The 12,018-nt window shown below is 42.1% G+C and overlaps 2 protein-coding genes across 3 annotated transcripts in view; one reads left to right on the top strand and one right to left on the bottom strand.

Annotated features, from left to right (window-relative positions):
• LOC308083135 (protein NLRC3-like) overlaps nucleotides 1-1,275 on the top strand; it is a 36,608-nt gene extending 35,333 nt beyond the window's left edge. For both annotated transcript variants that reach the window (XM_080425294.1, XM_080425293.1), the window contains one exon: nucleotides 91-1,275. In XM_080425294.1, the coding sequence (XP_080281420.1) occupies nucleotides 91-653 (563 nt within the window). In that variant the 3' untranslated portion in view covers nucleotides 654-1,275. The remainder of the gene's footprint in view (nucleotides 1-90) is intronic.
• Nucleotides 1,276-2,543: 1,268 nt separating this feature from the next.
• LOC308083418 (uncharacterized protein) lies at nucleotides 2,544-10,210 on the bottom strand (the record flags this gene model as incomplete). Its single annotated transcript, XM_080425734.1, has 5 exons — nucleotides 8,944-10,210; nucleotides 6,094-7,600; nucleotides 5,023-5,488; nucleotides 3,349-3,661; nucleotides 2,544-2,553 (listed from the first exon to the last, which is right to left on the bottom strand). The coding sequence occupies exons 2-5, from the start codon at nucleotides 6,436-6,438 to the stop codon at nucleotides 2,544-2,546; spliced, it is 1,134 nt and encodes a 377-aa protein (XP_080281860.1). The 5' UTR covers nucleotides 6,439-7,600; nucleotides 8,944-10,210.
• Between the last annotated feature and the right edge of the window lie 1,808 nt (nucleotides 10,211-12,018).

Raw genomic sequence — 12,018 nt, 5'->3', positions numbered from 1 at the left:
CACACACAATTGTATTATTATTAATATTATCAATAATAATTATGTGTGATTGTAAACTGGTGCTGTATTGTATGTTGTTCTTCCCATCAGATGTGTGTGAACTCACACTGGATCCAAACACAGCGCACAGAGAGCTCTTTCTGTCTGAGGACAACATGAATGTGGTAGATGTCGGAAAGGATCAGAAGTATCCTCATCATCCAGACAGATTTGAGAACAGAGCACAGGTGATGTGTAGAGAGAGTCTGACTGGACGCTGTTACTGGGAGGTAGAGTGGAGTGGAGGGGTTGATATAGCAGTGACATACAGAGGAATCAACAGACAGGGTCATGGTGACACTGGGTTTGGATTCAATGACAAGTCCTGGAGTCTGGAATGTGATGGTGTTAAGAACAGGTACACTGCGATTCACAATAAGAAGACAACTGTCCTCCCTGTCCGTCCCTCCTCCTCCAACAGAGTATCAGTGTATGTAGACTGCTCTGCTGGCACTGTGTCCTTCTACACAGTGTCCTCTGACAGACTGACACACCTGTACACCTTCCAGTTCTCATTCACGGAACCTCTCTATGCTGCGTTCTACTGCTGGAAGTATGGACGCTCCTCAGTGTCTCTGTGTGGCAGAGGGAGGAGGAAGAAGACTGTAGAATAATGGGGTTGTGGTTTATAGATGTAATGATTGATATTATCATTATTAGTATTTCAAAGAACAAGAAGAAGGGGGGTATACAGGCTCACATGTTACGATGTGACATGTTGTGCATCTGCAGTTTTCACTATATTAAACTTGTATTTCTTATTTAATCTGAATTTTGGACCATAGTGACATTTGAACTGAAGTTAAACAAATTGTGTTTGTATTGTTTTGAACACCTCAGTGCATTTTGTAAATTAAAAGTGTCATTTAGTTTTAGGACAGTGTTTAAACTGTGGTTCTCAAACATTTCAACGACGACCATTAGGCCATCGATGCCCATAACTCTGAGAGTGCATTTGGTTCCATGTGTACACTCTCAGAGTTACAGACCTGTAAGGGTCCAATTGGTTCCACTTGTACACTCTCAGAGTTACAGACCTTTAAGGGTCCATTTGGTTCCATTTGTACACTCTCAGAGTTACAGATCTGTAAGGGTCCATTTGGTTCACAACCATCATTTTGCTGGGGACCCCCTGCAACCCCCTGCAACCCCCTCAAGGACCCCTGGGGGTCCCTAGACCCCACTTTGAGAACCCCTGTTGTAAAATACACTGTTTGGAGTAAATGTGCTCAAGCAATCCAGAAAAAACTCTCATTAACAAATAAATTGAATCTTTTTCTATGCTTTGTTTTTGTTTTATTTTTGACAGCTTTTTACAGTGATGTAAGAAGTACACATTATTATTGTAACTAAAGCGCTAGATCACTTTAAAACTATTCTGGGGTCATTTTAACATCTACTCAGGCTTTTGTGTTTCATCCCAGACAGTTTTTAAGTTGCTTGATTCAATTGACTATATTCGCACAGCGGCCATTTTGCTCATATTTACGTGTTGGAAAGAAACGCCAATTATTTCATTAACTTAATAGCAAAATGGCCACGGTGTGAATATGGTGAATATTTAGATGTTTGATATTCATTTGATCAGACACGCCCCCTTCTATAATGATATTTTCACTTTTTGTTTTAACTTTGGAAATTTTTGGGGAAACTTATGACATGCCTAAAATACATTATTAAGCAATTATCTGGTAACGCTTTAGAATACGAATAGCTTGAATTTATATAGTGCCTTTCATGAACCCAAGGACACTTTACATCAAACAATGAACAACCAACAAAACAAGTATTTGAGAATAAGGTCTTTTCAAGGTAGCCATAGCTCATTAAAACCGGGAAAGCATCTGTGTCATTATAGACTTCTTTGACTATTCAAGATTGTAGATCTGCTATTTTTATAAAATCGTGAATTTGTGCAAATCTTTGAATATAATTATTTTAAAAAGTAAGCGGACATTTTTAACTCAAATATTTGCTTCTGGGGGTCCCTGGAACAAAATATTTTGAGATGCAGGCCAAATACATAATTTTGGGGGTCCTTGACATGAAAAGGTTTGAGCACCACTGAATAGCAACATAAGTAGAATCATTTGTAGAATCAGCCTCAAGTCTTAATGGGTTTAAAAGAGTCCAGTGTTAGAGCAAGGCAAATTGGGAGTTCCACAGAGTGCAAAGAAAATCACTTGAAGCCCTTTAAACAATAGTTCCACTCCAGTGAAACTGAGTTTATATTAAATAGACACAGTGACACCAGTCTATCAACACAAAGTATGTTTACTTTAATGCAGCAGGTTAAAATATTGCTTCATAATTTTTAGTAAACCTCGTTTTGACAGTATTGGTTACAGTTAGGGATGTCCATATCCGTATCGGACAATATTCATTATTACATTTATTGTATTATATTGCATAGTCCGAACAACCCATGGTTTGACCCATATTTTGTAAAAAAAATAATAATAATAATAATTAAAAGTGTTCTTATTAATTTGTAAAACTTAGACTTACACATTTCTATTTTAGAACATTTAATTTAGTATACACACAACTTTTGATAGATTAAAAAATAAACACAAACTGAACATTTTATTTAACCAACATTATTTGACTTAACCAGTTAAGCCCTATTCAAAAAATGTGACGTGTTGCTTGCAGATCGGCAACTTTTTGGAAAAGAAATTGCCAACAATGATGTGCCCAAAAATGAGGTACAATGAGGAATTGCTGACGTAGTCAAAAATTTAACGGTAGATTATCTGGATATCTAGTCATGACTCATGATCTCCTCATCCCCAGGCATTCACCTACGAGTGGCCTCTATTCTCCTCTCTCACCTCCTGTCCATCACTCCCATCCCGTGTCTCTCCTCTCCTTTCTCGCCCTCCACCCCACCCCACCCTCTTCTCCTCCACCTTCGCCCTCTCCTTTCCCCTCCTCTTCATTAAACGCTCGCTCTACTTCCCCCTCTCCTCCCGCCTCTATTCTCTCCTCCTCTCTCCCCCTGTCATCCTCCCCTGTCTCCTTTTTCCTCCTCTCTTTTCTCCCCCTGTCCTCCTCCCCGTCTCCTTTCTCCTCCTCTCCTCTCCTCTCTCCTCCTCTTCTTCTTCCCCCTCTCCTCCCCCTTCTCCTTTCTCCTCCTCTCCTTCTCCCTCTCCTCTCTCCTCCTCTTCTTCTTCCCCCTCTCCTCCCCCTTCTCCTTTCTCCTCCTCTCCTTCCGCCTCTACTCTCTCCTCCTCTCCCTTCTCCCACTGACCTCCTCCTCCGTCTCCTTTCCCCTCTCCTCTCTCCCCCTCTCCGTTAATCGCTCGCTCTTCTTCCCCCTCTCCTCCCCTTTCTCCTTGGTCCCCCTCTCCTCTCTCCTCCTCCTCTCCTTTCTCCCCCTGTCCTCCTCCCCCGTCTCCTCTCTCCTCCTTGGGGACGTTGCAGCATTTGCAGTGGTTCCTGAAGCCCCCCAGAGAAGGGGACCTGAAGGAGCAGAAGGGGCAGCTGTAGCATCCCGCCCGGTGCGCCGCGCCCATGTGCTGCTGGAATAGCGACGGCAGGAAGAAGGAGAGACTGCACTCCTTACAGGAGTACGCACGCTCCATCTGGTGACTCTGAGAGTTGTGTGACAGGATGCTACCTGGAGAGAAGGGGGGGGGGGACAATCATTTATTCATCCTATATTAACCCATTAATTCCGGGAACGCATCTACAAATGTCTTCTAAAGCCTAAATCCTGAAAAAAACTTTCTGTGGTTAACTTTTTCATGTCAAGGACTCAAAACATTTAGTTCCAGGGACCCCTCAGAAGCAAAGATTTGAGTTACAAATGTTCCCTTTTAAAAGACATATATTCAAAGATTTGCACGAATTGCCATGATTTTTCAAAAAAAATTGCAGATCTACAAGCTAGTGTCGCGCTATGAGCTTGAATATCTGCCATTTTTCAATATAGCCAAATAAATCTAAAATGACACAGATGCTTTTCCTGGTCTTAATGGGTTAAAATTGCCTAGAGGGTGGTCGGGCGGGCGGACGGACGGATGGACGGTGAACACCACAAACGTAACACGCAGACTTGCAAGGAGCACCGTTTGGTCCGATCCGCACCAAACTTGACACAAGCACTGTTCAGGGGTCTGCCATGACAACAGTCACACCAGGGGCAAGCTCCAATCCTCACCAAACATGGCTCAAATGCTGTTCAGGGATCTGCCATGACAATAGTCACACCCCAAAAAGTTATTTGCACACATATGTGGCACTACAGCAGTGTTACAGCAGTGTCTAAAATTTCAAAAGGCCAGAACACGGTGACCATGCTCTGATCAGTGCAATATAGGTCTGGATTTGAAGGCTGCGTAGCTGCCTTTAATGTAGTATCGAAAATGATCCTACATCAGCGATTCCCAACCTATGAGCCATGAGGATGTTGTAAGTGGGCCCCATGCGCAGCATGTTTCGTCACTAGAAAAGCCTTTTGTGCATCTTATCTGTGCCACATTGATACCAATGTGCGTAACGCTGGCACAACCGGGTTCTTGAAGGTGATGGCAACTGACACTCTTGATTGGTTTAATTAATGTAATGCCCAAAACACAACCAAGACACATTCGGGGCGTGTTGCACCGGGCGCTAACACATTGTGGCCATATAATGTGCCCTGTAGATAGCAAAATTAGCATGGACCCAAAGCATAAGTTAAGACCATGCGCCATGGCCCTAAGTTTCACCGTTAAAATAGGGATGTTGGTCTACCAGGCACTGGCTTGGCAACCGTAGCAGTGGTAACAATAGAAGCAATAGTTGGAAGAGTACTAGTAATCAGGGAACAAACTTAACTTTTTGGCTTAACAACAACAACAAATTCTGGAAGTTGGTTCCTAATTTGAGAGTGGCCGAATAGTCTCCATAGTTTAACATCCCAGGAAGACATCTACACACCATTGGCTGTTGACAGGTGTTAATTTCATTCCCTGCTAGTAATAACAGCAGCAATACCTTTTACTTTAGTCTTCCATCCACAGGTGGCACAGACGTAGCGGTTACCAACAAATTTGAACAGCTTCGCTGTCGCCTCCATCTCCTCTCGTAGGAAGTTGCTGTTGCTTTGCGACGTGGAGAGGATCGCCTCCTCCTCATTGGACTGGCGCCGTTTGGAGGGCACGTGGACCGAGGCGTACGATCTGGCGATCCCGTGTTTTTTCACGGCGTGGTTGACCGCTGCAGTCCTCAGCCTGTTTGTAAAGTTACAGCTCTGACAGCGGTAATACTTCCCATCTAAATACGGAATGCCCTCTTCCGACATGCCAGCTGAAACTCCAGCACCAGTGTTTTTGTCAGCTTCTTTTTGGACGCCGTCCTCTTCCTCGTCTCTCTCCTCTTCCTCGTCGTCTCCCTCGCTGCTCCTCTTGCGCTTGAGAGAGTCCTCTTTTACGACCTTCTCTGCCTCGCCTTCTTCCTCCACCTAGGATTACAAGTACAATTTCAATTCAGGCATTTGATTTACCAGACGTTCTTATCCAGATTGACTTACAATAAACAACGTAAATAATAACATAAACAGAATGCAGAGACGAATACAGTGCCTAAATAAACTAGGATACCAGATGAACAATGAACCTAGCATCTGTCTAAACCATTGGTTCTCAAAGGGGACCCCCAGGGGTCCTTGGCGGGGTACCAGGGGTTCCCCAGCTAAATAAGTTAATATAGTGTCACAATCATTTGAACCCCTTTATCCATATTTTATACTTTAGCTATTCCAAAATAGCAGATCTACAAGCTCATATGAGCTTGTAGACCTGCTATTTTTGAAAAATCTTGAAAATGTGTGCAAATCTTTAAATCTTATTTTTTTAAAGGCGAACATTTTTAACACAAATCTTTGCTTCTGGGGGTCCCTGGCACAACATATTTGCAGGTGGCGGTCCGCAGCCACATACATCCTTGGCATGAAAAAGTTTGAGAACCACTGGTTTAAACAACATTCTAAATAGCATTCTGTGCATTAAACGATATGATATACGACTAAGACAATACACCATGACATCTAAAACATTCTGTACACACCTCCCAGTCTACTAGTTTATCCCCGTCCTCCCCTCCCGTGTCCTTCTGTCTGTCCATACAGTGCTTGCTGACGATGTGGTCGTACAGGCTGGGGAAGGATTTTGTGGTGAAGAAACATTCGAAGCAGTGGAACAGCTTGGCCGTGCTCTGGTAGATCATGATGTTGCCCAGGCGGCCGACCGCCATCTTGTCGAGGCGGCTGGGGTGGGCGTCGGCGGTGTGGGTGAACAGGTGGGCGTGGCTCTTGCAGAAGTCGCCGCAGAGCGGACACTGGAACAGGGAGCTCCGGTTCCTGACAAAGACTCGCCCTTGCCATGACGTGGTCGTCAAAGCGTCAGAAGACATCAAGACTTCTGTCTTCCTGCTCTGGGAAGGAACCTGGAGGGAAGCCAAGACATATAGTTAATGTTCCATACAGCGGTGATTCTGAAACTTTTTAAGTCCCCGGCCCGGAACCAGCTTTGAGAACAACTGCCATACAGCACTAGAGAGTTAAACAAACTTCAGTAACAGGGGTCTCCCCATCCCTCCACCTCTTTAATAAACAGAAGATACATTTTCAGGCAGGTTGCATATTTTCAGCCAATCAGGAGAGAATACCCATTTATCAGCTTAAAATGTATGCTGTCATCACTTCCAATTCCACTCATTTAATCTGTATCCTGTGTGAGTTCTATCTCCAGATTGGATACAATTGGTATACTGACCTGAAAATGCATTTTCTGTTTACTAAAGAGCTGGAGAGACAGGAAGACTCCTGTTACTGAACAAACACTTTAGCTATGAGGACTATCAGAATAGAGCTATTTAACAACAACAAAAATATATCACTTACCCTAACTTTAAAGTGTACATGCATAATGTCACAATGGTAGTGTTAAAGGTGCTGTAAGTGATAGGTGTTTGTAAAAACAACAACAAACGTGTTAAATAGCTCTATATATTCTGATAGCAGCCGATCATTACTATATTCTGACTAGTTCATACCCGGGGATGGATAATGGTTAGTGGACATGCAATTTCAAATGAAAAGTATGTTGAAAATTATAGTAGGAGTGCTTTAATACAATATTGAGTATACATGATGTGGAAAAGCAAGAATGGAGAGCAGCACTACCAATAGTGGGACAGTTAGTTGGCAGTTGTGTGACTGCTCTGAGCAGTGTATGTGTGGAACTGTCAGTGAACATTGAAGTTGCAGGTGTTTTTTTTGTCTTGCTTGAGCCACCCTATGAGAGCAGAGCGCTGCTCGTGGAGCAGCATCAGCACGCTGACACGTTGCACGGTGGTCAGCTTCGCGAGCTTGTCGATGTGCGTCTCTGTCAGCACGCTGTCGTAGTAGACGCTGGTTAGGGTCTTTCAGCGGCGCGACGTTTCCTCGAGCGCTCTTTTTCTAGCGAGTTGAACGTGGCTCTTTTCTTCGGCATTCTGCGTGTATTCGGGGCAGGTGAGGGACCATCAGCGCCGTATGTAGATGGGATGGGGTCACCTTCAAATACAGAATGTACTGGAAATATTGTTGAGTAGAATGTATTAAAGGCACTTTAATTGTCACAGTGAAACGTTTTAAGGGGTGTTAGCATGGCGCTGTAGGCAGTGGTGTTGTGTTAATGGGGGAGAAGGGAAGAAAAAAAAGTGATGTGAAGGTCCCCCAGATTGATTTACGTTCCACCACAGACCCATTAACTTGCAACCGATGTTGATAACGGACAGTATCAGCATGAATGACAGTATTGTAAATGTATAATGCATTTAAGTAACAAATATGTGCATTTTAGGCTCCAAATGTAGTTGATGCTTTATTATATCCCACATTTGAAGTTGCTGTAGAAATAATGTGTGGGGTGGCCTGGTTGTAAAAAAAGGTTGACACACATGTACCATAGATAATGGGGAGGGGATTAAGTGCTGAAGCAGGACAAACGTACACACAAAGTTCAAAGACACCTCAGTTTGCAAACTATGTTGAATGTTTAGTGTGTATGTATTCCCTGAGTTAGTTAAAGGTTTGTTTTGTAATCACTGGCACTGCCCTGCCTCCCTATGTCTTGGTCCTTTCTGAAATTCAACTATTTGTTCACGTGTTTTGTTACTCCCTGTGCCCTAGACTCATAACAGGGTCGTAACAGTATTTATAATGCAACATCACTCCATGGGGTGTGTGTGGACGTCACACAACAAATCATAAACACACAGCAAAACACAATAAGCAAAGAATAGTCAGTGTATGTGTGCCTACATGGCACGTATGATGAAACAATGAATAAGCAGCAGCGCACATAACACACAACGGGGGGAGAGCAAACAAAGAGTTTAGCACTTCTGTACTGACTGGAGGTTAATACTGCCTGGCGGAACAGAGAGGGGCGCACTGTGTCACACACACACACACACACACACACACACACACACACACACACACACACACACACACACACACACACACACACACACACACACACACACACACACACACACACACACACACACACACACACACACACACACACACACACACACACACACACACACACACAAAATCCTCTGCTGTGGACGTGAGGTTAGCACTGCCAGATGGATGTTTGCAATTAAATAAAGAAGATAGAAACAGAGCGGCGGGCGCACAGAGATGTACACACACGCAGGGCGTGCAAACACACACAGAAACATGATATAAACACGAATAAAGAAAGTGAAAGAGTAACAATACATCATGGCTGGCGCACAGAGATACATGCATTGCACACACTGACACACAAACATGTGCGTTGCGTAAAAGTGTTGTGTTTTTCTTTTTCCAAGTGAAAAAGTAACAGCACACACAGACTATTGAAGCAGTTCAATTATTACCTGTATCTGAGCTTGTCATTGCGTGTCCATAAGGTGAGTGATGCCTGTTTGAGGTAGAGGGTCGCCTCAATGCAGTGTAAAACGTTAACATCCTCATGATTGAAACTGATGTCCTCCTGTGCGTGCCTTGTGGTTTAGGTTTACTGAACAGAGCGATTCAGGTTCCCGTGGTCGCGTATGCGCACGTGGCACTCCGCTAGAGTGTTCGGTGCGCCATCTCTCAGTGAACAGAAAATGCATTTTCAGGTCCGGATACCAATGTCATTCAATCAGGAGAGAGAGATACAGGATTGACAAGTGAAATTGGAAGTGATGACACAAAAAAGTGAGCTGACAAAGTTGGAACTGGGACACCAAACAATTGAAACAGGAAAATATATAGGCTACTCTCTCTTGAAGCAGATACATATAGGCTACTCTCTCTTGAAGCAGATACATATATAGGCTACTCTCTCTTGAAGCAGATACATATATAGGCTACTCTCTCTTGCAGCAGATAAATATATAGGCTACTCTCTCTTGCAGCAGATAAATATAGGCTACTCTCTCTTGAAGCAGATAAATATATAGGCTACTCTCTCTTGAAGCAGATAAATATATAGGCTACTCTCTCTTGAAGCAGATAAATATATAGGCTACTCTCTCTTGAAGCAGATACATAGGCTACTCTCTCTTGAAGCAGAAATAATGTATGTTTTGTAATGATAATCAAAATCAACAAAGTAACCAGTAACTAAAGTTTTCAAATAACTGTAGTGGAGTAAAAGTATAATATTTGCTTCTGAGATATAGTGGAGTAGAAGTAAAGGTAAAGACAATTGGAAATAGGCCTACTCCAGTAAAGTAAAAATACCTCAAATTGTACTTGAGTAAATGTACTAAGTTACTTTCCACCACTGCCCACCTGAAAATGTATTTCTGTTTACAAGAGCTGGAGAGATTACTGTACAGACACTAACAATGATTAGGCTACTATCAGAATATAGAGCTTTAACTTTTAAGAAGAAAAAAAACAGGGGAAAAAACACATTTTGTTTTTACCAAAAAATATCACTTTATAACAGCACTTTAAGTTATGGTTGACAGGACAACATATTACATGTGTGCTTCATTTATGCTAAAAGTATTTCTTCGTTACACTCACTCACCTGTATGTCACTGACAATACAATATAAACACGTCCTTTCTGTGTGCCTCTAGACCGTGTTAATAATAACAGTTATAACAGTCATTATTATCTGTTAAAAACAAAGTCTTGCAACGACAGACAGCCTGAACAACCGTAGCCAACCATTTACTTCCGGCGCGACGATTAGCCAATCAGCGCGCTTCAAGAGTCCCTCTTCTTCTTCTTTTTTTGTAGTTTTATGGTGATTTGGCAGCCATCATTAAGTGTTGCATTAGCGCCATCTACAGTCTACTGGAGTGATGGAAAAAGTAAAAGTATCAATACAACAATGTAAAAATGCTCTGTTGCAAATAAAAGGCCTGTGTTCAAAATGTTACTTGAGTAAAAGTACCTAAGTATTGGCATCAAAATATACGTAGAGTACCAAAAGGAAAGGTCCCAACGTGTTGCGATGCATACAACAAAAGTAAAAGTACAATATTTGCCTCTAAGATGTAGTGGAGTAGAAGTAAAAGTACTGAAAATTGAAAAATCCAGTTAAAGTTAAAAAAAAAATTAACAAATTGTACTTAAGAACAGTACTTGAGTAAATACTTAGTTACTTTACACCACTGGTTTTATGGTGGTTTGGCCATCATAGCCTTGGGTTTGGCAGACATCATTAAGTGTTGCACTGGCGCCATCTACCGGAGTGATATCTTCACTGTGCAAACTACAGCAGTAGGCTATCAGGGTCCCCACATGATTTGGGGGGGGTCCCCCAGATGACACTGAAGTGACAAGGTAAGGACTTTTTTTAATACCTAAAAAAAAAAGAAGAAGAAAAGAGACAAAAATTGTGAAGATAGCCGATCTACAAGCTCACAACGCCTCGCGTTGCGAGTCGTTGTGAGCTTGTAGATCTGCGATTTTCACAATATTTATCTGTGAAACTAAATGTAATGCCTCAACTCCGACAATTCCAAGTGTCAGGGTGGGGGGGTGGGGGGGGTTCACCAGCTCAAATATGATTATTTTGGGGGGTTCTGGGCTGAAAAGGTTGAGAACAACTGGTACACAGTACAGTGCCCACCCAAGTCCATTCTATAACCTACTTCTCAAAGTACCTTTGCAGCCTGACATGTTATTCATTTGAGCTGTTCGAAGTCCAAACATGCAAGTTTACATGACCCATTTTTATTACTACAGTGTACAGTTCACTTTATTAAATTGTATTGTATGTTTTATGGCCAATGTACTTATATTAACTAATATTAGTATTACTAAATGCATTTGAAATTAAGTAAACATTTACACTGTAGTTGCTAATATCCCTTTATTATTACATTTGTGACACATGATAGAGTATAGTATATTCAATTCAATCTTTATTACAGACTCAAGGTCCATATCACAGACAGACAGCATGACACATACACGACGATAAATACATTTAAAAAGAAAAACAACAAAATAAAAACATAAAATCAGTACAACTACAGCTGCTCACAGTCAGCTGTAGAGGGTAACGAGTGTCTCTAGCAGCAGTGTGTAGCTCAGTCACATGTTCATTCCATCCAGGTTTTATACTATGCTTCTTTTTCTTACAATTATAAAAAACCCTCACTTGAGGCATTTAAAACGTCAATAATGACATCATATGTAAAACATAAATCTCTACCATGATGCTCGTTTTTACAGTTGGTGTCACTGCACAGTATTGCTTCTCTTGGAATTACAACCGAGTCTAATGATTTGTCAGTAAGTGAGGTGTAGTGATCAATATCCTTCTCACTTAACTTTCACCAGTCCAGCCTCCCTGTGTATGTTTTATTGTCATCCACAGACAGCACCGGGATATTTTCAACATTTAGGGTCAATACAATTGGAATAATGATCTGTGGTGGCCAAACCATAGCAGATGTTTATGTTGTCCAGAGAAGCGTGTGCATATCAGCTGTGCATAT

The sequence above is a fragment of the Gymnoscopelus braueri genome, assembly GCF_963280865.1.
Source record: "Gymnoscopelus braueri genome assembly, chromosome: 4".
Classification (NCBI taxonomy): Eukaryota; Metazoa; Chordata; class Actinopteri; order Myctophiformes; family Myctophidae; genus Gymnoscopelus; species Gymnoscopelus braueri.
The sequence above is the reverse complement of the archived record's forward strand: the minus strand, read 5'-3'. Positions and strand labels throughout refer to the sequence as shown.